At 29.9% G+C, this 25,826-nt stretch overlaps 2 protein-coding genes and 1 long non-coding RNA gene across 7 annotated transcripts; 1 reads left to right on the forward strand and 2 right to left on the reverse strand.

Annotated features, from left to right (window-relative positions):
• Positions 1-327: 327 nt before the first annotated feature.
• Positions 328-6,709, reverse strand: LOC132799255 (large ribosomal subunit protein eL6z-like). Of its 4 annotated transcripts, none has more exons than XM_060819731.1 (6): positions 6,340-6,707; positions 6,143-6,240; positions 5,284-5,393; positions 3,649-3,752; positions 3,443-3,558; positions 328-1,128 (listed from the first exon to the last, which is right to left on the reverse strand). In XM_060819731.1, exons 1-6 carry the CDS (start codon positions 6,408-6,410, stop codon positions 1,088-1,090), a joined length of 540 nt encoding a protein of 179 aa, XP_060675714.1. In that variant the 5' UTR covers positions 6,411-6,707; the 3' UTR covers positions 328-1,087. The 4 variants fall into 4 exon arrangements, 3 of the variants coding, with proteins under 3 accessions (XP_060675714.1, XP_060675713.1, XP_060675715.1); XM_060819730.1 differs by having other exon boundaries at positions 6,356-6,706; XR_009640418.1 differs by having other exon boundaries at positions 1,096-1,128; positions 3,443-3,694; positions 6,356-6,709.
• Positions 6,710-15,175: 8,466 nt separating this feature from the next.
• On the reverse strand, positions 15,176-15,809 carry LOC125421305 (uncharacterized). The gene is made up of 2 exons (XR_007239599.2): positions 15,522-15,809; positions 15,176-15,414 (listed from the first exon to the last, which is right to left on the reverse strand). It is a non-coding gene; the product is annotated as an uncharacterized LOC125421305 (long non-coding RNA).
• A 1,502-nt stretch (positions 15,810-17,311) lies between these two features.
• LOC107414681 (glutamate receptor 2.8) lies at positions 17,312-24,636 on the forward strand. 2 transcript variants are annotated; one of them, XM_060820030.1, is made up of 6 exons: positions 17,312-17,708; positions 20,500-21,845; positions 22,336-22,648; positions 22,757-23,163; positions 23,326-23,933; positions 24,417-24,636. In XM_060820030.1, the coding sequence occupies exons 1-5, from the start codon at positions 17,402-17,404 to the stop codon at positions 23,923-23,925; spliced, it is 2,973 nt and encodes a 990-aa protein (XP_060676013.1). In that variant the 5' UTR covers positions 17,312-17,401; the 3' UTR covers positions 23,926-23,933; positions 24,417-24,636. The 2 variants fall into 2 exon arrangements, with proteins under 2 accessions (XP_060676013.1, XP_048325861.2); XM_048469904.2 differs by lacking the exon at positions 24,417-24,636 and having other exon boundaries at positions 17,313-17,708; positions 23,326-24,170.
• The last annotated feature ends 1,190 nt before the right edge of the window (positions 24,637-25,826 follow it).

Below are 25,826 nucleotides of genomic sequence, written 5' to 3' on the forward strand. Positions count from 1 at the left end.
ATTAGGGGACTTGTGGGGGCCAAAAAATTGATAAGATGAGATTACCATATGGGTTTCGGTAATTACCGATGAAACCTACGGTAACTTTTCAAGCAACTACAAATTGAACGCTTTCACTTACTAATGTCATTTTTTCTCTTACTTTGTCAACAATTATCATTAATAAAGCTAGATTTAGCATGTTCTTGGTGGAAATACACACGATTGAAGTTGTCTGATGGAATTGTGGTGATTCTTTTACGACGGTGGACAAATGTCAATTACCGATGATGCATCAATAATTACCATTGGGTAGTAATAGCATCCGTGAAACAGTAAGAAACCTACAAAAAACTGAACACAGAATGATATTTTAAAAACACAGTACGACAGATGACTTTGCCAACAAAACAACACATAAAACCAACATCTATTATGCCAAAACACATGTTAGCGGTTGAGCTACTAATTGCATTCCCTACTACATTGCATAACACACGCATACCGCATAACATGCCCCCATTGTCTTAATATAGCATAGAGCAATTTATGGTCCTTTGGTTGAATGGTGCTGTTGGTTGGTAGTGCTATCAAGAGGTACAGCGGCCGAGCATGATCGGCTGCTATGACCAATCTGTTTGCATCTCCCGCATCTATATTGCAGACGTTCCTCTCCTTGAGATTGAATCCTCTTCTTTCTTGGTCTTCCTCACTATTTGCCAATCTTAGGTGGAAGTACAAGCTGGTTTATGACATCATCTCGAGCATGCCATTGACATTTATCTCCAAGTGGATATATGGTTTTTGAATATGTGTCACGGAATGAATCAAATGAGTAATGCGCCGAGCTAAGGATATATGGAGAAATATGTCAATACTTATATGCTACAATTGCATGGACACAAGGAAATCCATCAATGTCGAATTCCTTGTATGAGCACGTCTTATTTTCTAAGTTGACTACTCCAACGAACATGCCATAGCCAACAATTTGAAACTCATATAAGTTCAATGGAATAACACGTAAGCCTCTGCCATTATTTGAGCGCTCTTGCATGATATTTTCCAATCAATTAGTAATAGGAGTTTTCATTGCAGCTGCTTTATTTCAACGTTCATACCCCTTGTTGATTAATTCTTCAATCATGTCTGCAAACAAAACAGCTCAAAAACATTACAAAATCTAGTATTGCCCTTCCTCCTCATGATAATTATAGCAAACCATGCCTTCTAACACAAGGAAAAAAAACTGCTAAATTATAACAAAACCAATATAATATTAAACACAATAATCACATAATAAAAGCATTAAAAGTTAACTAAAGAGTATAATTGTGGATATTTAGATATCACAAAACATCAACAGCAAGTAGACTTCTCATACAAAACATTTAATATGTCCCTAAGAAGATAATAATCATCAAATGCGGCTCCTACCATGGACCTACCAATAATCCAAACCACAACAGCTGTGGTCTTTAAAATTTTGAATAGAAACATAAAGTGAAAGAGCTTCATCATATCATAATATGCTGACAACACAAATACAATTGAGTGAATAATCTTCTACCAGTTCCTTTCACCCTAAAGAGAAAAAAGCTCATCCCACATAACTCCTGACAGACATAGTGGATCAAATAGAATAAGATATCAAGTTTGTGACACATGTGCTAAATCATAACATAACATTAGCTTGAATGGATGTAATGTTGACATTGTGGTGATTTGTGGATTATTTTGTTCACGATCATAAATATAGTTACATTTAGCATGTCCTTCGTATACAATAACATTATCAAAGGTGTCAAATTCGATTGAGGTGGTTTGCTTTCAAAAAATGGAAAAATTAAATATACCGACGGAATGTCAGTAATTACCAATGGAACCGCTGTTAAATTTTTGAACAAGCAAGTGTTTCGTAATTACCAATGGATCGTATGTAACGAACAAAGGTTGTAATTTTCAAATGGAAATTTTCAAACCATTTATGGATTGTTGTACATAAAATCAAACCAACATATAACTTGCACTGTTATATCATGTCTAAATGTGACAAACAATGAATCCAATATAAGGGGAAAATTATACGTATATGTTACGTACATATATATATATATATATATATATATACATATACTAAAAATCTTTAAACGAACGTACACTTTAATTACATATTTTTGAAGTCTATGGGCTCCACAATGAAGATTTTCAATCTTTTTGTTATCACAAAAGGTTGGGGGTATGCAGGGAGACTGAACTGCATTGAAGGTGGTATTGTGTTTTCTGCAATGGTCGGTCAGTGTAAAGAAAGGCTGAAAGGTACGTAACCAACAAAAGAGAAAGAGAGAAGGAGACACACAGGATTCATTGAATGTGGTAGCAAGGAGAGGAAGAGAGAGGGATAGAAGTTAATGAGGGTAGATGAGAAATGGGAGATGGTTCCATTTATTTGACACTTTCATATCCATTTATTTAAATATTTTCCACAACTGCACAATTAATTCCCTCCTGACTACTCTCCTATGGACATACTGCCATGGAACTGCATTTTAAAAGAGATTGGAAGAAGCTTTCCACTTCTCAAACAATATGGAGAATTTAATAATGAAATTAGGTCCTTACACTTCATCTTGACATGAGAATCATGTAGAAAAACTAAAAACTAAATTTGAATTAGCAAGCGAAAAATGTACAAGTGTTTTATGAATAAAAACTAGAGAATATTACAGCTCCTACAAAAGGCTGTGTTGGTATCAAATCCATGGTGTAATTGTTTAAAGTGGTATTATTCCTTAAACATGGAGCTTCTTTTAGCTTTTTACATTGAAGTTATACTCACATTTATGTCGATTCATAATCAGATTAGCCAATATGAGATTATTGTCCAATCAAAGACAAAACAAGTAGAAGCAGTGCATCATAATGAAAGGCTAGTTTTAGTTTCAGATAAAGCCTTAAAAGAATAGATTGCATCCGTCAGTTTTTTCAAGTTAAAAAATCATAAATGTAAATGTAATTGTGGCAAAAACTGATAAAATTTAACTATATAATACCATACCACGATGAATGTTGAACGTACATGAACAAGTGCTGTCAAAACTGATATACTAGCAAAGAGAAAATATTTAACCAAATAATACACAGACAATCACATTTATCTAGCCAATGCACTGAAACTAGAAGTAAGATTTCAATGTGTTCCAAGTATATATCTTTCTATAATATCAATTCAACTGAGTGAATTTGTTTTAGCTGCAAGATGAATGAGTGCTCGCTTAAGTGGTGCGAAGCCTCTTGTAAATTTGCACAAAAAGCTGCTTGTTATCAAATTTGGCTTCTCTACATTAGTTCTTTTGTGTTTAAGCACAGCCACTATGTACAAAACAACAGAAAAAAACTTGAGCTTGAGCACAAAGAAACTGCGCAATTCAGATTTCCAACTATAAATTATCATATTCTATACCTTGAAGCCTTTGGAGAAGGGAAGCAAGGGAACCGAACCTCAACATTTCTTCCTTTTGTCTCTCAAGCTCATGTAGCTTCTCCTCTGCAGCAGCCAACTCTGTTGTTCTCATAATTCTGCACCGTGTACCATACAAACAGGAGAAAATGTTTCACAATCAATACAATAATTTCGACACCACCTAAAGAAAGCAAGATAAATATTACCTGATTTCTGAGCTCCATAATTCATGGTTCCTTTTCCAAGTTCTCCCTGTGAGTTTAAATAAATTCAGGATCTGTTTCTCCATGCATAATTCAATTGTGCTCGACTGATTTATATATATATATATAATTTTAAAAAAAAATCTAGTAGATATCTCCATGCATAATCCAATTGTGCATGACTAATATAGCAAAAACTAGTAGATAACAAGAAAAGAATAACTCGCTAGCTATAGTCTTTCTTTGCGAATTTCATCTCTAAGCTGATAATTGTCAAGTTGCAAAAAAATATTTAGGAAAAATAATCAGAACATAGACTCAAGTATCACAATAGCGAAACTACTATATATTGGGAAGGCATAAACCACCATGCTCATAAATAAACCATATAAATCAAGCACAAAAGTCATTGTATTAGCACAATACCCAATATTCACTAACAAGCATTTTAAAAGGGGTTGATGCATGCACTTTATGCACTTAAGTACTACAGACAGATTCCCAACTGAGAGAAAAAGCTTATGTACGTACATTATTTTGAGTTTTAACTTGATCGAGCGAAAGTAAAAATTGATGGTATGCATCCTTGTCAGACAAAAGCTTCCTTAACTCGTCAACACTAAAATATATCCAACGAAAAACAAGAGGATGATAAATATTAATCAATAATGTTTAACCCAACTGCAAAATAACATATCAAAATGAAATAAGAGAATGATAAATATTAATCAATAATGTCTAGCCCAACTGCAAAATAACATATCAAAGCATAAAACGTAACAATAATGAAATTAAATATGAAGTTTATGACTTTTACAAAGATGATTAATATTTTCATAAATAGCAAAACAGATTATTTGTCAACTGGGCTTTAGAAAAATAAAATTAAATGACATAACAAATGTGTAAGTAGAAATTAGTTTTCTGTTCGTAATAGAAAGAGAAGGGAATAAGCAAGTGATGATGATACTATTAGAACAGTTTGATAGAATACATGCTTGTCTAAAGATTAATTAACCTAGTTCCATAAAGTTATATGAGTAATAAATATAAAATTTAGTCATGAGCATGACCAACCTTACGTCTTATCCTTCAAAACAGCAATTACACCTGCTGCTTCAGCAATTACACCCACAAACCATATAATAGATGGTTTGACTGACAAAAAAATTTATATTATCATAATTACTGAAAATTTGTATTATCATAATTTCTACACAAAACCACCAATAAACCCACTTCCTTTCTACACAAAATGACTAATAGAATATATTTGTATTGTATTCTATTTTCGCTCTATTGCCTTCAATGCCCATCAAAAAGACCTTAGATTTTCTTCTCGTTGAAGCAAGCAACCAAAGAAGCAAGGCATACCATAATTATTCATTCCAACCCATATCCCAAGTGGCATATCAAATGCAGTCAAGCAATGAGTGGTATCAAACACCACTGCATCACCAAATATCTTATATGACTTGATAGAAGATGCATATGACCAGACAATGTTCTATAGTTGCTTGTATCCTATCAGCAAGCACATATATATATATATATATATAAACATATATGATCATTTAGAAAATCTTTTACAACTTCATTTAAACACAGACGTCGAAGCAAAATTACAAGGACCTTTACCTGATTCCAAATTGGTTCACCAGGAGGTCCAATGACTATGGTTTCGCTGTTCTTTTTGCTGCGTATGACTTGGACCCTTAGGCTTAAAATAACATATGGATCGGTCTTGCCTGGAAAGAAAGTTCAAAACTAAAACTTCAAGAAGAACCAACAAGAGATATTTGGGTGAATATTAACCAGATATGTACATAAATATCAATGCGATCCAGTCAAGAATAATATGATGCAACATTTCGAACAAACCACAAATCAACTAAAAATCTAAAAGGAGCAAACATATCAATGACTAAAAGCAGCTAAATTTCACTAATACATAAAGCATAATGGAATTATCTTGTGAAATACATGGTTTTCGGTTTTCATCTCCTAAATGCAGGGTGGAAGCATAAAAAGGAAAAAGAAATAGACGCAACTGTTGTCCATTATCCTCATTGGAAAGAGAAAAACAATATGATCCGACAAAATGGTTAAAAAAGAACCTTCATTCTTGCAAATTAGCATTTCCATAATTTTGCAAGACATATAATAGCAAATGTAATAGATCAACAAAATGTCTATTAAAGAGAGGACTTGCATATGGTAATTTCAATTCAAAAATGCACATTCCACTATCTAGGAAAGAAAATTTTGAACCGAACTGTTAAGAATAGTCAAAATGAACAAATATATAAAAAAAATAAAAATAAAAAATAAAAAATAAAACACATAATTTAATTCCTATTTATAGCAATCGAATACTCATTTCTAGTCAAAGGAAAATAAACACAAAAAAACAAAAACAAAAACAAAAGCAAGAACATTTGGCAATTTATTGGAAGCAAAAAAAAGAAAAAAAAAAAGAAAAAGAAAAAAGTCTTACCCACCAGAAGCAAGCCGAATGAAAGTTGCTTCAGGAATACAACTCTCTTCCCTTTCCCAGCCAACACAATCAACACCGTCCCCAGTGTAATACTAGTCCTGAAAAGTTCACAGATCCAATTAACAGAACAACAAAAGCCAAATAACATGTAGCCAAAACGCATTAAATACATTATTAAAGAAAAAAAAAAAAAAAACCTTTTCGGAATTGAACCTAAGCTTGGTGCGCTTGTGCTTGCGCTTGTTGACAGGCAGTTTCTTGACGTCATTAGCGGGGTAGAACTTGGGAGGTTTCTGAGGTGGGTTCTCTGTGGCAGGCTTCGAATCGTGGCGAGGGAAAACGCCGCCTTTTTTGGCCTTGATAGCCCAAAGTCCTCTCTTGTGGTACATTTTAGACCTTGAATACTTGGTTATCAGAGAGATGAAACGGGGCTGTTTGGCAAAAGGGCAACTAAGTGAAGAAAGCTTGATGAATAAGAAGAGATGAGCCAGTTTTGGAGGAAGGGTGATCAAGGAGAAGAGAAAAATCGGGTGAAGAAAAGAAAGAAAAAAAAGAAAAAAAAAAAAAAAAAAAAAGAAGAAGTAAAAGCATTTAATTTGGATCTAAAAATATTTGGAAATTATTAAAAACTAAAAGAGTAGAAAAAATAAGATACCAAATAAAGGGATAAAAATTGCTAAGCTTGTTCCTATAAAGGCATTGGGCCAAATTCCCTCTAGTTTTATTTTTGAGAATCTGCAGTACTGGGCAAACTCAAACCCACGGGCTCATCAGCTACGTACAGTGTGGAAGTAAAATAGTCCATTCAAAAACGCCGCAAGGATTTCCAACGACAGGTCATACTTTTATTTTTGTTTTCTTTCTAATGATGTTTTTGTATATGTTTCAACATATCAATAATTCATATTCCCCCAAAAAAAAAAAAAATTCAATATTTAGAATGTGGATAAAATTAATATATTAACCTAACAATTGTGTGATTTTATTGCAATGTTTCCTGGACTGTTCAATTGCTCATTAAACATTCTGATAATTACATAAAAAATGAAATCGAATCGGTGGGTTATTTTAATACATGGAAGTTGGAACTTTGTTGCCAAAAAGCACAAACCATTTCTCGAACAATATGTAATAGGAAAGGCCAAAAATTTCCATATTTGGGCCATGGTTTGACTGTCCATAAGCAAAGTCAGGTGTGTGCTGGTTCACCGTTAACCATGTAGCCGGACCATGCCTTTAACTTTTGGGATTCATAATATCCCTCCTCAAAAATAACAATGACTTAATCTTTTATGCCCCGAGAAAGCGAAAGAGAATAATTACCCAAAAAAAAAAAAAAAAGAAAGTGAAAGAGAATATGTTAAAAAAAATAAAATAAAAAATAAAATAATAATAATAATTAAAAATTAGTTAAAAATAATAATAATGATGATTAAAAAATTAAAACAAACCTTTACGCATATATTAAAGTATTTTATTACAATTATTTAACAAATTAATTATGATTTTGTTTCATTTTTTCTATTCAGTGCAAATGCAATATGTTTTTAGTGAAAATTGAATCCAGCATGTAATGTGTAATATGTAAATAATAATAATAATTATTATTATTATCTTTCACCAAGTAATAATTGAATCCCACAAAAATTGGGTTGCTAAGAAATAATTATTTCAAAAAGTATGATTAATCCTGGTATTAATGAAAGAATCTTGATTTATTGCAACCTTTATTATAGCAGCCATATGTGCAACAAACGAAATAACACATTCCCCGAAAAAACAAAATGCCACATATGAAGATGGGGAGAAATACATGGAGCCAAATATTATCCCATTTTAAAATGTGTTTTACGCTTATGCACCTTAATGTTCCTTAAGCATGTGAAAGTAGCTCCCTTAGAAAATTTGCCTTTAGCGCACGTTGCAGTAAAGAAGGTGTGACATTGTTGGTTGAGGTTGATATGGTTATTTTCTATTTTATTGTATGTCTGGTAATTATTCCAACATTCTGTCTCTATATTTTAAGGTTTTTGCTAATTTTGTAGTTTTTCTAATTTCTAGAATTTAAAATTAAAAAGGACAATAATAAAAAAAGATTGGCCACAAATAAATTGGAGATGCATGCGTAGATCATCGATCAAAACACAAGAAGACTATAGGTTACCAACAAGCTTAATTTTTTCCTTTTATTATTGTATGGAACTAATTATTTATCTTTTCTAGGTTGCTAGGCTATAGCTACATGTGATAGCATCAACACTGCTCACCATTTGAAAATCGAACTACAAGGAATAATTGATCTAGCGGTTTAAGAGTTAATTGATTTTTATCCATGTAAAGAATGTGGATTAAAAAATTTGAATATCCATATATAGGCATTCGGACTCAAAATACAGTATCACCTCATATAAAATAATACCTTCAGTTTAATTCATATTTTTTTATTAATTATTTACTAATTTTTTCCATATTTTAGTAGTTTATTTATAAATTCGACTACATCAGAGAATTAATCTATTTCCAATATTATTCTATATAAATGTAAACGCAGACATATAACCTTTAATTCAAAAAGAAAAGAAAATAAAGCAACTAAAAATATACAGAAAATTTGACTTATAATCAAACAATTGTGGTACTTCATGTTCATCACCATCACGATCTCCACTACCACACTCAGAACACTAACAGTCATGTGGCGTTTTGCATTTAGAAGTTCGAACATGGCCATGTTTGTTATGCCGGATTGGGTAGGTCAGGACAAAATACAGTCCCAGTTCAGTGTTAGGAAAGCAAATATGGAAGGGGGACAAATTTATCCCGTTGGTCATTTTATCCTAAATGAAGAGGACAGATATGACCCATCTAGAGACTGGGTTACTTTTGTCCAAGCGAGCTCTCTTTGAAGCATCTCTGGTCGTCCCGCAATCGTTCCATCCGAGCTGACCCATCTCCTTCGAAGCATCTCCGATCGAAGCATATCCAAGCTGACCATCCCCTTCGAAGCATCTCTGGCCAGTGAGTTCTTCTTCTTCTTTTGCTTCATCGATCTTCCATCATCATCATCTTCTTCTTCTTCTTCTTTTTCATTTTTTTACGTCATTTTTTTACTTGAAAAATTATGAAATTTTATTTGTTTCATGTCATTTTTTGACCTACAAAATTAGCTTCGATCTATAAAGTTAGGGCTTGATTTGATATTCAGGAAGAAGAAGGCTTGATTTTGGAAGCTTAAACTAGAGCTAAAGCATAATGTTCTGTTTTTGCCTATTGTTGATGTGTTGCTTATGATGCATTGGCTAGATTAATTTTATTTGTGATGTTGGTTTGAGAAGTAGAATTAATTTGGGCAATGTTTGTGTGCAAAGAATTAGAATTAGATGATGATGATAGTCGGGTGATAATCGTGTGTTTGCTACAGATTCTGGAGCACCTATAGAGATTTGAATCCCACTGATCTTGTCAAAGAAGGCTTTGAGTAGAGATGCTGATAATAAAGAGTCTTACGCTTTTGAAGCAAAAAATATTTATTAAAAAAAAAAAAAAAAACACTCAGCGAAACCCCTACACACATATAAACAAAGTGGAAGATTAAAAAACATATAAGAAAGAAAGGTTGACCTTGTTCCTTCCTAGTTATGGAATTGAGAAATGATGAAACTTCTCCTCTCTTTACTTTATCTTGGTAATCCTCTAGATAAACAATGTATTCTGCAAATCAACAATTATAGAAGCTGCCAAAATATCTGTTTGTCGTAGCTATTAGAAATATTTCAATTTTTAAAATGTAATTGAGTATGTGAGCATATCCTGTCTGATTATATTTTAATTTCTTAACCTATTATTCTTTGCATGCAAAGTCAAATGGGAAGTTAATTAAGCATGGCTAATGCTCTTTTGCTTTCTTTGTTAGGTTTGTGAATGCTTTTCTACACGTTAAAAGAGCTGTTATGTTGGTCATATTAGTGCTAGATTGTCCTTTAGCAAACTCGGATGCAAGTAATCAAGTATGTAATGTCAAGAATGTTGGAAAACAGGATTTGAATATGGATTTGGACTTGGTTGCATGATTTTGCAGGAAAAAGCAAAGTTGACATTTTGATCTCTATTTAGTTTCCTGGAATGAATTGTTGTATTTGGCTGGCTGAATTTTCTATTTCAATTGCCTACTTTCCTATTGGATAATCAATATTTTGTTTTGCATTGTATTTAAAGAAAGTGTTATCATATCCCGTGCTTTTAAATATTTAATTCTTTACTTGTCTTCTACTTTTTGATATCCAATATATTTTTTTAAACAATCAGACAATTTTTCGAAAATTCAATACCTAATATTGTCTTTCAAGACTTTGTCCTTTTTGCTGCAAGTCTTGAAGATAAAATTGTAAAATATAAAGTACATGTTTTTTTTATCGTCAAGAATGGATGAAATTGTCAATATATTATATATTCTTCTTCTTCTATAATTTTTATAGCTAATCTCTCGCTAGTAATCTTTAGAGCGCAATAAAAACTATAATATTGTGGGTTTAAAAAAAAATAAAATTTTGCATGAAAACACGCATTATAAATTTACAATTTTAATTAAATATAATTTTTTTAAAAAAAATAAATATAATTTTTAAATTTTTTATTATTAAAAAAAATAAAAACTATAATTACAAAATACTCCGATCCTGCACCAAACATTGGATAACTAATCCACCATTCAGTCCAGAACTATGCCAAATACAATACTGCACTATTATATCCTGTTTAATCTTGTCCGATCCAGACCTATTATGTCCGATCCAGTCCGATTTGAACTTGTCTTGTGTATCAAACGCCACCATAAGGGGTGTAGTTTTGGCTTGAAGTTCAATTAACATGGCCCATAGATGGTCACATAAACCTAATTTTCCTTTTATTATTTCATGGAACTTTTTGTTTTTGGTTAATGACTATGGCTACGCGTGACTGCACCATCATTGTTCACCAATTGAAAGCTAAACGACAAAAAATAATTGATCAAGTGGCTCAAGAGTAAATTGAATTTTGTCCACGGGTGACTTGAGTTAATACAATGTCTCACAATGTCTAAAGTTGATAAGGACTAATGAGTAGCCAAAAAAAATAAAAATAAAAAAATGAATATCCATATATTGGCATACCAACTCAAAATGCAATTAAATTAAGACTTTTAATTACTTCAACACATTAGTAAATAGTATTATAAAATTAAATATTGCTACATTATTGATAAATAAATTTTGTGCATATTTTGATAACTCTTATATTATGTATTTATTTATTATTATTATTTATTTATGTGTTGAGAAAAAATCCAACACCAGGCTCTTTTTTTTTTTTGTATTAAAAAAGTAAGGTAATAAGAATGAAATGTGTTAAGCTTTTTATCATCCTGATGTACCTTCCTACAGTATCGTCACCGTAGTAGAGTTTAACCATAAAATTTGTGATGAATTGGCGTGCCACCTTTTAGATTAAAGGAAATAGATAAAATAATAATAATAACAATTGCAAAAATAATAAAATTCTAATGCTTTAATGATTAAAGATTTTTAATCAATTAAGAAAAAAATAAATAAAAACAATACAAAAATAATAATAATCTATGTAATATATAAAAGAAGAACCGTATATAACACGTGTCAACATATACTTCTTCCAAATTCCCTCCAAAAACATATTTTTTATTTTTATTTTTATTTTTATTTATTTATTATTCGTTATCTTGCCTTTTTATAGATAAAATCAAATATATATAAAATTAATTTTTGATATAATTTTCCATAACCATCAAACAATTGATATTACTATATATGGTAATAATTTTTACATAATTAAAATATTTCATTTTATTTTATTTACCAAATATATATTTTTATCCTTTTAAAATTATATATATTTCAATTATTATAATATTATATAATATAATATCATATTATATTACCATGGTTCACAAGATGGTATTGTAGCTTCTTTGGCTAAGTATATATTATATAATATATATAATAACAGAATTATAGCCTGATTATGGCCTAATATAATATATACTAAGATGCACTTTCATATTTAATATTTTATTTTATTTTATTTACCAAATAAATTAAACATATTTGGCTATAAATATATAAGTAACACCTTCAAGTTATTTAAAATTTTAGTATTCAATTTTTTGTTAGTTTTTAGTCTTTCATATGTTTTAGTTGTTAAAGTTTTTTTTTTATTCTTTAATTTCAATATATATATATATATATATATTTTTATGAATCCTAAATATGATCATGTTAATCATAAGCATGGACGTGAGCTATGCTATAAATTTTGATTGAAATTGAAGATGCTAAATCAAGACATGATAATCAAAAAGAAAAAAGATACTTCTGATGAATCATTGATTATTGATTTATCTTTGTCTATCAACTTTTTCAAAGCGATAGAGAAGAAAAAAATAAAAAGAGAACGACGCAAGAGATTATTAAGATCGAGGGTATGGAAGAAAGATCAATACGATCGTTCAAGCAATCAAGTGGTGCCGGAATTTTATGACTTTGAGATAACTTCATTGAACACGAAGTAACTTAAGAAAATTAAACGTTTGTCCTAGATATTATAGTTTTTATTTTTTTTTTCTTATTATGCTTTTTTTATTGGAATTGAAATTAATAAAAAAATTATTTTAGTTAGTATAAATTATAATATAGTTTTTTTGAGGCAGAAAATATTTTTATTTTTGTAGTTGGTTAATATAATTATTTAGGTATTCAATATTTTGTGGTTTGTTTTTGTTGTTTTAACTTAGTTTTCATTTATTACGTAACTTAATTTTTTAAGAAAGTAGTGGGAATAAGAACAAATAATTTTTTTATTCATCTATAAACAACTTTTAATCGCATCCAGTTAGTAAGATGTATTGTGTGGGTATTATGATATCACCAATTATATTTATCTTAATTAAGTGCTAGAATAGCGGATTATCCAATACTATTTACGATTCGGCCATACCATATATGTTTCAATTTTCTGCATTTTTTTTTTCCATTTTTTTGAAAAGAACTCTTTGAAATTAAAAGCTCCTGAATTAACTAATGGATAATCGCTTACCAAAATAGGAGTAATCTCTAAATTCTAATTGTTACTATACTTGTATTTTTTTTTTATACCAATTATAAATTAAAATAATACATAAACTAATAAATTTAATTTTAGTTTTTATAAAATCATTTGTACAAAGTTCCAAATAAGATAAAAAAAAATTAAATATAATCTACACGAATAAATAAACAAACCTTCCGAAAATACATATTTAACCTCAACCCTAAACCCTAAACGTATATAAAATAAAAAATTAATTAAAAAAATAATTATTTTCAAAGAATCAATTAAATAGATCAACATTTTTTAATTTGAATTCAATAAATAATTTATCCTAAAAAATTCTCTACCCAACTCTATCGTCCATGATAAGCATATCTAATTTTCTCTCATCTATTTTTTATAAATATTTGATAACATACCTGGAAGAATATTGGTTTACCATATTATATAGATTAATCTTCCATAATTTTAATAATATTATAATAGTTACTTTTATTGGTTTTTTTTTTATTTTTGTATTTTTTCTTATTAGGATATCATTGAAGAATCATAACCATTTTAAGATTTTTGCCATATATATAACAATATATGTATATATTGTTCACCATTACTTATATGTATATATAACATAGTATTCTTCTTTTTATTTTCCTTCCTTTTTAGAATACATAATGTTTCAAAAATATAAATAAATAAATAAAATAAAATAAAATAAAATAATTAACTACTAATAAGGAAAATGTTAACCTATTTAATCAACCCTAAAACTATTTAAATTTTAATTATTTTACTTGAGGATAAATATCAACTTATCTCACAAATAACTTCTTTTCATGATTATGATAATTTTAGACCATTGTTTGTCACGTAAGTTTATTGTTATATAGATTTCTCTAAATATGTAATAGTTATTTTTATTTTTTTATTTTTTCCTTATTAAGATGTCATTAAAGAATCAAAATCATTTTGAGATTTTCGCCATATTAGTTTTTCACGAAATTTGTGTTTGGTCAACAAGTAAAAAGTATTCTGTATATTTTTTATTTTTTTAAGTTCATAGAAATAGAGAATAATTTATTAGAAAATCAAATAAATATATGTATATGTATATATAACATAGTATTTGATACTGTGTAAGTTTCCAAGATTACATGCATGTGATAGTGAGTGTGATTCATGATTTTACTTATATATTGTTCACCGTTTCTTCTTTTTTAGATAATAAAAATACATGAAAATAAATAAATATATATTTTTATTTGGATATAAAAAATATAATATTATAAATAATAGTTGTTAAACAAAGCAAAATAAAATTTATATCTAAAACAAATTATTAATTCATTTGAATTTAAATTTTATAGATGGAAAAAAATTAAATAGGTAAATATTTTATAATTTAAATTTTATAAATAATTTATCTTATAAGGTAAAAATGAATTTATAGGATAAATAATAATAATAATAATAATTAAATAATTCAAAATTAATCATTTGCAAAGAATTAAAAAAATATTTGAATTTGATTTGTATAATGGAAAACATTTGATTTTAAATTTAATTATATAAATATATTTAAATTTGAATTAAAATTTCTTAGATGAAAAAAATTGGATAGGAAAATTTTATAGATGGAAAAAAAAATAAATAGGTAAATATTTTTAAATTTAAATTTTATAATTAAATAATATTATAGATAATGATTAAAATTATAATTATTAATAAATTTTTATAATATAGATTGAAAAAAAAAACTATAAAAAATAATTATTAACAATAAAATTTTTATATATATTTTTAAATATAATTAATTATTATGAATTATTTTTAAAATTTATCTATTATAGCCATACACTCCGTGTATCGTGTATAGCACGAATACTAATAATAATTAAAATCAATAAAATAAACGATTTAAGAAACAATACAAAATTAAATTGATAAAGTTAAATAATAAATAATCTAAAGACCAACGCTAAATAAAAATTAAATAATAAACAGTCACTGCTCTATGATAAAAAGTAGAATTAAAAATAAAATAATTATTCTAGTGTAAAAAAGTACACTAGAAAGTGAGGTGTGTCTTCAATTGCCTTACATTTTGAGAAGAAATCTTAAGCCAACTAGGTGGAGTTCCCTTATAAGGCAGAGCAGAGGCAGAGATACCCTTACTGTAAAAACCGCAAATACATACACATAATCAGATACTAAAAGACCTACACACACTCAACCATGGTAGGAAGAAGACAAAGGTAAGAGGGAGAGAAAGAATGTATACCCGCGACTGTGCATACGACCTATGGTTGCGGCGTCGGAGATGGAGCTTTCCCCGCTTCAAAGTTCTTCGAAGACAAAACCACACAAACCCTAGCGGCCTGGCTCCCCGTTAAGGGATCAGCTTTCTCTGTGTTTATATATGGCGATTCTACAATCGGCCGAACGTTGGCCCATAGCCCATGGCCCATGGTTGGAAAGACCCATAACCAGACCCACTTTAGTTCTTTTTAAATCAGGCCCAATTTATATGTTATATGGATCACTTGTGCAGTCAACGCCCGAACTACAATTCTTGTCTCGTTAATACAATTTTTTTTTTTTTTTTTTTCCCAAACATATCGTAGAATCTTGAGCTGAACTTTTTTTTCAAAGACTTTGAATGTTGACTTTAGATGGGAAAATAACGATAATGTTTTTTTTTTTTTTTTTTTTTGTTTTTTTGTTCGAAATTGATATGAGTCAGGATTGGCCGCTGGGTGTAGAGACGTGCAATATGAAATCAACTACTTTCAACTATATAACAACTATTCAAAATTGGTATAATATTCAAGATCAATCATTTTTATCCTCTAAAAAAAAAAAAAAAAAAATCAATTATTATTATTATTATTTTTATGAATAATCGGTCAAGGTCTCATGATTTAATATGTATCATGGTCGTGAAGTTTTCCCATCATCGTTTATTAAAAAACTGTCATTTCTTTTTATATCAAAATTAGGGAGATTCAAACTTGAATTTTTGTCCCAAAAAAAAAAAAAAATCCCGAAAAGGACCAAAACATGGATGTTTAATGGGGGAATAAATTACGAGAACTTTTCTGCCCAAAGCCCGAAAGCGATTCTAACACAAGATACGATGACAGGGAGTGAATTCGATCAGGAATAGACAGATAAAAGGCTGCTAGGCTCCTTTCTTTCTCATGGGAGGGGTTCGCATCAGATCTTCAGGTCCCTTAGTAATTTCAAGAGAAGTACCATTAGGAAGAAGAATAATTCCACACCTTCCAGCATAAATCAAACAGTCCTTTATATTTGAATTAGACTAACAATTTGTTGTATTTTGACTGAAACTAACCTGCTAATCAATTCAAACTTAAATTTAATCATTTATGTGTTTGCATGAGTTTTAAAACTTATTAGCACATATACTTATTTACTTGACTAATTTTATACTGCTAATCAAGATTTATTATCTAATTAATAAATTGTGTGATTAATGATAAAACTTTCATGCTCACCCTCTTATATTTTCAGGGTTAAAAAAATATAAAAGAGGAATTACAATAACAACAGGTTTTAGGAGATTTTAAAATGTCATTCTAAAAAGAAAGAAACCAGCTTATTAATTATTCATCATTTATTACTTTATCGTGTTAACTATTGTATATGTATAAATGGTAGTGACCATGTTAGTTAATAGTTAGTGTAAATAAATTTTTATTTTTTTAAATAAAAGTTAAAGAAATTAAATTATGACAGTGATGTTATAAGTGTTATAATCAAATTTTTTTTTTTTTATGACACCATGATTGTTACGGATAAATATTTTCTATGGAAAAGAATTAATAATACGTGTAGAAAATCAAAATAGACTGACTTGAATTTTTTATTTTTTATTTTTAGAAAAAAAAAAAAAAAAAAAGGAAGATAGTACATCATTGAAAGGTCGAATGGGTCCTTTGATTGAAGAAAATTAAGACGGTTGGAAAAATTAGAACCGCGAAGACGGAACCGCACAAGTAGCTTCCAAAGTCATGGTCATAGAATCAAATCAGTATTTATTTTATTTGGTTTTTTTTTTTTTTTCATATCTTTATAAAAATAGCTTGAAGTAGAGTTTCTGCGTAGTTGCTTAATTTTACAAAGCGTTTGGAAAGAGACATGAAGGAGAAAGCTACTAGAACAGCCGTTTCTTCTTCGTTACTCTTCTTCATCTTCGCCATCTCTATAGCGAAATTGTTCTCTGCAGACTTCGCCGCAGCACAAAATACGACAACAACGTCAACGGCACAGCCAATAAGTGTGGGCTTGGTGATTGATTTCGAGAGATGGGTTGGAAAATTGGGGTTGAGTTGCATAGAAATGGCGCTTTCCGACTTCTATGCCTCTCATGGCTATAACTACAAAACCAGGCTTCATATCGATGCCAGGGATTCCAAAAATGACGTAGTCGGAGCTGCTTCCGCAGGTTCTTTCTCTCTCTTTCTATATATATATATATATATATATATATATAGAGTATGTACTCCTTTTCTTCTTAATTAGTGCGAAAAATTTCTGATTTCTATTGTCTCTGGTAATAAACACCATGAAAAAATGATAAGGAGATGCATGATTGGAATTTAGCTACACCTCACACCGATGAAAGAAGAAGATTGATTTATTATTATTATGTTTTTTTTTTCCATTTTTTCTTTACGGCTTTCATTTTACATTTTTTTGGGGCAGTATATAGTATTAGACAACTGTCGAAATTTTAAAAGTCAAACTTTAAAGATAACCAAATTATTTAAGTCACCGTTATTGACCAACTCTGAATCGTAGCATCCGCTTGTGAAATGTGAAAAAGCTTAATCTCATCGTGAAACAAATCGTGTTGCACGCAGGTTTTACGTTTTTCTTTTGAGCCTTGAAAAGAGAACCGATTTAATTGGTTAGTGTCTATTTTGCAAGATGATGTAAATCGCTATTTCAGTTCTTAATAAAAGTTTATTTTGCTGAAAAAAAAAAGAAAAAAGAAAAAAGAAAAAAAAAGCAAAACTTCTAACATATATATGGGCGTAAATGGAGCTGCATATGATTAGTTATGGAATCATTTTTATTTATATTTTTTAATTATAGAATATATAAAGTAGTTAAGAAGAATATAATTGATTTCCCAAATAAAATAATTTTTTTTGCTTCTGATACCCCCAAGAAAATACTTTATCCTACCATTAAAATATTCACTCTCCACTATTTTAAAAAAAAAATAAAAAATAAATAAATAAAAAAACAACAACGACAACAAGAACATATTGCCAATAAAAATATTTGGCTCCATTTTATTTTTACTAAATATGAGTGATGGAGATTGATGATTTTGTTTTTATTTTATTTTTTTAAAACAGAATTATGTTTATGTTTTTTGCTTTTCCTTTTTTTTTTTTTTTTTTGTCTTTTGTCATCTGGTTTAGTTGTCTTCTGTTATTTATCGAAAGTACAAACTTTGTTCATTTTATATAATACTTGTTTTATTTTAATTTTTTTTTTAAAAAGAACTGCTACTCACATTTTAATTAGTTTCCTATTTTCTAGTTTGATATTCTACTTTATTAGTTTACTTTTTTTTTAAAAATAGAATGGTTGCCTCTATTCGTTATATTAATGTATGTATATATATTTCTAGTAGTACCAGCTTGTAAATTTAATAATTAACCTAGAAAATGCAATCCATATATTAACTGTTGGAAATTTACATTCAATTATATTTAACTCAAAAAAAAAAACTTCAATTTAAGTGAGAATATATAATTGTGCTCATTTTTTAATAATAAAAGTATCTTAATTACTTTATTAACTTTTGAATTTTTTAGACTTAACCAGATAAATATATATATATATATATATTATTTACTAATGCCGAAAAAAAAATGATGAATTTAATGTGTATGTTTGTATTGCTGAAATTTAGGCTTAGATAGTTGAAAATTAAATCATGGAATGGACCACCGAGAAGACTTTAAAAATGTGCAAATTATGGACCTATTTTTTAAAAAAAAAAAAAATTAAAGTTATTTGAAATCTGAACCTTTTTTTTTTTTTAAATAATTAAAGTTATTTGAAATCGAAACTTCACGTATAGAAAAGTGTGAATATTACTTTTTATTCCTTTATTTTAAGGATATAAATTCTAAACTTTTTGAAAGAAATAAAAAATTCTCTATTTTGAAAAATTGAAATCCCATAAAAATATATAAGTTTAATTTTAAAAATTCAATATTAAAATCTTAAGAATGGATATTTTATTCTACTATTGAACGTATAAATCCAACATGCTTAAAAAAAATAATAATAATAAAAATAAAAGAAACATAGGTTAGACATGGGGATGGGGAGGAAGGAATTATAATAATTGTAAAAGGATATTCTTATAAATAATAATAATAATAATAAGTGCCCTAAAAGCCCATTGCTTCCAAAATTTAATCATGAACAGCTTGTTCCTAGCTAACCATTATTATGGGGAAAAGAGGTTCGTTAACCCTGGCCCTAATTCGCCTTTTCGGATGGTTGAAAAAGAGCATTTAATTATTAAATATAATTAAGAGAATGTATATATTGCATTCTTTTTCTTTTCTTCTCTTTTTTTTTTTTTTTTTTTTTTTTTTTGGGTGAAATGCTTTCTTTTTCTTATATTCGGGAAGTCAGGATCTATTTAACAAACATGGCTGGCTTCTTTATACATATACCGATTTGGTGTAAATAAATTAAAATCCATGTCTCCATTCTACTACTGCCCTCCACCAATGCTTAATTTTTGTTAATTTCCTCTCGTCGTCAATCCCGTGTGGACCTGCAACATGTTGCTTTCATTTTAACTCTCTGTCTTTCCTTTTCAAGCCAACTGTCTTTTTATCGATGACGGATGAATTTATACTTTATTTTTATATTAGCTTTTAATTCTAAGATATTTTTTCATATTCCCCAAACAACTTTGCCATCTTAAATATTTATCGTCTAGATATATATTCATTTTAATTAACTTTTTGCACAATAAAGTTAATTTTAATCATTCTTTATTAGTTTAATTTAATTTATATTGTATTTATAAAGACGGGTATATACATTTCGTTGTAACATGTACCATGTATATTCCAAATACAGAGTTTTTTTTTCTCTCTTTGTTTTTGCGTTGAATTTTCCTTCTCCTACTTTGCCGCATAGGTAATTTGCTAATCTAATTTCATCTATCCATGTTATATACGAAACACATGCAGCTCTAGACCTGATAAAGAATGCACAAGTCAAAGCCATAATAGGGCCTCAGACATCCATGCAGGCAAATTTTGTTGTCGATCTTGGTGAAAAAGCTCAAGTTCCTATCATATCTTTCTCAGCTACCACACCCTCTCTCAACACCAGGAGTTCATACTTCTTCAGAGCTACAGAATGCGTCAAAACTCAAATTAAAGCCATTACTTCACTGGTTCAAGCCTTTGGATGGAGACAAGTCGTCCCTGTTTATGTGGACGACATATATGGAGAAGGACTAATACCTTTTCTCACGGAAGCTCTGCAACAGATCGATGCTGGTGTCCCTTACCGGAGTGTCATTTCTCCGAAAGCCAACGAGGATCAAATAGAAAAAGAGCTTTACAAGCTGATGTCAATGCAGAGCAGAGTTTTCATTCTCCATATGTACTCTGATCTGGGTTCTAGGCTTTTAACCAAGGCAAAAGAGATTGGTATGATGGAAGAAGGGTATGTTTGGATAATGACAAATGTCATGACTAATAATCTTTTTCAATTGAAATCCAATTCTTCGGTCATGAATTCTATGCAAGGGACATTGGGTATAAAGACTCATGTCCCTGAGACAAATGAGCTTAAAGACTTCAGAGCTCGATGGAAGAGGAAATTTCGACAGGACAATCCAGACATACATGATATTGAACTGAATGCTTTCGGATTATGGGCTTATGATGCTGCCATAGCTCTGGCTAGAGCAGTTGAAGAGGTTGGGATTGGAAATTGGGACTTCGAGCAGGACAACAATGTTTCACAAAACCAAAACACAGACCTTGAATCATTTGGGGTTTCTCAAAATGGTCAAAAACTTTGCGAAGAATTAACAAGGGTGAGATTCAATGGTCTGGCAGGAGATTTCAGATTTGTTAATAGGCAGTTAGATGTTTCAACTTTCGAGATAATCAATGTCAATGGTAATTGGGAAAGAGTGGTCGGATTTTGGACACCCGAGAAGGGATTGGTAAGAAAATTGCGTTCGACGACCACGAGCAACAAAATGAATTTGAGAGATAATTTGGGACCAATTATATGGCCTGGTGAAACTTCAAAAACTCCAAAAGGATGGGAGATTCCGACAAACGGGAAAAAGTTGAGAATTGGTGTTCCATCCAGAGGTGGTTTCAATGAGTTTATTGAAGTGAAACATGATAATGCAAGAAACAGAACGGAAATCGGTGGCTACTGCATAGACGTCTTTGAGGCCGTAGTGAAATCGTTGCCTTATGGTCTTACCTACGAATTTATTCCGTTTGCGAAGCCAAATGGTGATAGCAGTGGTACTTATGATGATCTGGTCTATCAAGTGCACCTTGGGGTATGTTTCTTTTATCCTTTTCCTAAATGTATATATATATATATATATATATATTTTTTTTATGGTGAATTTTTTCCTGTGTAGTGTGTATCTAATATGTAATTGGATGTCATTCCCACTATAGTAACATGTAATAGGATTACATATATTATGGTTATGCTATATTTGGTACTTACTTACATTATGATAGGATATAATTTATATCATAGATTATTTGCATTACAAGTAACTAAAGGTCTATCTCATGATAGTAAAATTATATATATATATATATATATATAGCTAGAAAATGGAATTTATGCACCTGGGGTTTCTTCTGGGTACAATTTTTAAACCAGCTGTGAAAAACAATTACTCTATGTATGTGTATTAATTTTTATGTTTGCTTCAATGGAATTTTTTTTTAAAATTATTATTATTATTTTTTTTTTTTTTTGGGTCATTGTAATACTATTTTTTTATTTATTTATTTTTATTTTTTTATCTACAGAACTTCGATGCTGTGGTTGGTGACATAACGATTAGATTTAACAGATCCTTGAATGTAGACTTCACGCTGCCATTCACAGAATCTGGTGTGACAATGATCGTTCCGGTTAAAGACAATGAGAGCAAAAACCCATGGGTTTTCTTGAAACCTTTGACATGGGATCTTTGGGTGACAACTTTTTGCTTCTTTGTCTTCATCGGTTTTGTTGTTTGGGTTCTTGAGCATCGGATAAATGAAGATTTTCGAGGACCTCCTTCACACCAAATTGGCACAAGCTTCTGGTTCTCCTTCTCAACCATGGTCTTTGCTCATCGTAATTCTCGGATCCTTCTTTTATTTATTTATTTTTTTTTTTTTCACGCCACATGTTTGTTGTAATGCCTACATGATTAATTTTTGAATGATTGTCCTTATTTTACAGGGGAAAGAGTGGTTAGCAACTTGGCGAGGTTTGTGGTAACAGTATGGATATTTGTGGTGTTAATACTGACTCAGAGTTACACTGCAAGTCTAACCTCACTTCTAACAGTCCAACAACTCCAGCCAACTGTGACGGACTTGAACCAGTTGCTTAAATACGGAGAGAATGTGGGTTACCTCAAAGATTCTTTTGTTTTAGGACTTTTGAAAGGTCTCGGATTTCCCGAATCCAAGCTTAAGACTTATAAATCCTCGGAAGAATTAGAATTATTATTTAAAAAGAAAAAAGAAGAAGGTGGGATCGCTGCTGTTTTAGATGAATACCCCTACATGAAACTCTTCCTTGCAAAGTATGGCTCCAAATATGCAATGGTTGAACCCTCATTTAACACTGATGGCTTTGGCTTTGTAAGCCCTCTCAATTACTCTCTCTTTCTCTTTTATCTATATATTTATCTACATACATAAATATATATATATAACTATTTTCTTATCGTGGATTTAGTATAATATTATCATGTCTGACCTTATAAACGACTGACAATATATATGTCTGTGTGTTTCATATAGGTCTTTCCAAAAGGCTCGCCTCTGGTGCCAGATATTTCAAGGGCAATCTTAAATGTAACAGAGGGAGGCAAAACAAAGGAAATAGAAAAGAAATGGTTTGGGCAAGTAACTAATTACCAAGACTTTAACTCACAAGTTTCCTCAAACGTTCTTGGTCTTGAAAGCTTTTGGGGTTTATTTCTCATTACCGGAGTTGCTGCACTCTCAGCTCTCATAGTATTTGCGGCTATGTTTATCTATCAGCAAAGGCAAATCATCACTGATTCTGATAGAGTGGATTCGAAATGGGAAAAAGTACTCGAAATGCTAAGAATCTACGACCACAAGGACTTGAGTTCGCATACTTTTAAGAAGAATGCTGAAGTTGAAGAAGACAGCAGAGGGGGTGATCATATGGTCAATGGGGCACGTGAGGGCTCAACAGAAATCAACTTTCATCCCAGTCCATCTACTTATTCAATCCACACAGATCAGTCAGACTTAGCGTTCTTAGGAGAGCAGGAAACTCCTCCCAGAGAATTTGGAAGTACAAACCAAGCAATTTCTGGTATTGAACTTAGTTTTGTAGCACACCGAGAGACACCCAATTACAGCTCCTGAAACCCATGGTAATAATTGATCAAACAAGGCAATCAATTGTTTTGTAGATTATTAATGTACAAGTTATTTGCTCTAGCTCAAAATTGAGGGATAACATGTAGATAAGGTCCATGTTTTTTTTACATGTATATTTTGCTTGGTAGATCAAATTGTATTTTTACATGTATATTTTACTTGGAAAAAGAATGGAATCTCATATACTTTGAAATTCTCGTTCTGAAATGGTTTATGGGATTGATCTAACAGATTTCCATGAAGAACTTGACTGTTTAATGATGCTGCTTATGAAAATGATTAACTAGACTTTATATGTACAGACAGAAGTACTTTCTTACATCCTCACATCCCTGTCGGATACTTGGGATTATGAATTATTAAATTTGTAATAGGGTTTCCAGAAATTATTATAAGAAAGATTGAGAATAGAATAAGTGGGCTATTGCACTTTTTCTCTTGGTAATAATGGGCTGTTGCACTTGGTTTTCTTACAGGGCCTAGTTTTGTTTTTGAGAATCTGCAGTACTGGGCTTATCATGGAAAAACTCCAACCCACGGGCTCATAAGCTACGTACAGTGTGGAAATAAAATAGTCCATTCAAATAACATGGTAAACGCCGCAAGGATTTCCAACGACAGGTCCTACTTTTATTTTTGTTTTCTTTCTAATGATTTTTTTGTATATGTTTCAACATATCAATAATTAATATTCCCCCCAAAAAAAAAAAATCTATATTTAGAATGTGGATAAAATTAATACATTAACCTAACAATTGTGTGATTTTATTGCAACGTTTCCTGGACTGTTCAATTGCTAATTAAACATTCTAATAATTACAAAAAAATGAAATAGAATCGATGGGTTATTTTAATACATGGAAGATGGAACTTTGTTGCCAAAAAGCACAAACCATTTCTCCAACAATATGTTAAAAGAAAAGCCCAAAATTTCCATATTTGGGCCATGGTTTGACTGTCCACAAGCACAGTCAGGTGTGTACTGGTTCACCATTAACTATGTAGCCGGACCATGGCTTTAACTTTTAGGCTTCATAATCTCCCGCCTCAAAAATAACAATGACTCAATCTTAGAAAATGAAAGAGAATAATTACCCAAAAATAAAAAATAAATAAGTGAAAGAGAATATGTTAAAAAATATATATATATATATATATATGAAGTAGTTTTACTGTATAAACTATCTGGGTGCGGACTGTTCACATGGGAACTGTTCCAAAAGCAAATACTTTTTGAAAAAAAAAAACGTCAGTTTTACTGTATATGTTGTATATCTAATGCTTTTTTTTTTTTTCAAAAAGCGTCGAATTTTGATGTGGTCTGTATATATATATATTTAATGATAATAATAATTAAAAAATAGGTTAAAAATAATAATAATGATGATTAAAAAATTAAAACAACCCTTTACGCATATATTAAAGTATTTTATTACAATTATTTAACAAATTAATTATGATTTTGTTTCATTTTTTCTACTTAGTGCAAACGCAATATGCTTTTAGTGAATATTAAAATTAAATCCAGCATGTAATGTGTAATATGTAAATAATAATTATTATTATTATTATTATCTTTCACCAAGTAATAATTGAATCCCACAAAATTTGGGTTGTTAAGAAATAATTATTTCAAAAGTATTATTAATCCTGGTATTAATGAAAGAATCTTGATTTATTGCAACCTTTATTATAGCAGCCATATGTGCAACAAACTTGATAACACATCCACCGAAAAAACAAAATGCCACATATGAAGATGGGGGAGATATACGTGGAGGCTAATATTATCCCATTTTTACTGGAAAGATAGAATCGTGTGGCTTAGTGACCTCAAGAAAAATGGAATCCACGATACCGGGGTTTAAGACCCAAAAAAATATTAT

The sequence above is a fragment of the Ziziphus jujuba genome, chromosome 8 (assembly GCF_031755915.1).
Source record: "Ziziphus jujuba cultivar Dongzao chromosome 8, ASM3175591v1".
Lineage (NCBI taxonomy): Eukaryota > Viridiplantae > Streptophyta > Magnoliopsida > Rosales > Rhamnaceae > Ziziphus > Ziziphus jujuba.

Bases quoted from the DNA above. Each gene is read 5' to 3' on its own strand.
- LOC132799255 (XM_060819730.1), bottom strand. From the start codon at position 6,531: ATGTACCACAAGAGAGGACTTTGGGCTATCAAGGCCAAAAAAGGCGGC. The intron at 6,241-6,355 runs GTTCAATTCCGA...TGAACTTTTCAG, and splicing joins CACAAGCGCACCAAGCTTAG to GACTAGTATTACACTGGGGA. The intron at 1,129-3,442 runs GTATAGAATATG...TTTTGTTTGCAG, and splicing joins CCTTCTCCAAAGGCTTCAAG to ACATGATTGAAGAATTAATC.
- LOC107414681 (XM_060820030.1), top strand. From the start codon at position 17,402: ATGAAGGAGAAAGCTACTAGAACAGCCGTTTCTTCTTCGTTACTCTTC. The intron at 21,846-22,335 runs GTATGTTTCTTT...TTTTATCTACAG, and splicing joins TCTATCAAGTGCACCTTGGG to AACTTCGATGCTGTGGTTGG. The intron at 23,164-23,325 runs GTAAGCCCTCTC...TGTTTCATATAG, and splicing joins ACACTGATGGCTTTGGCTTT to GTCTTTCCAAAAGGCTCGCC.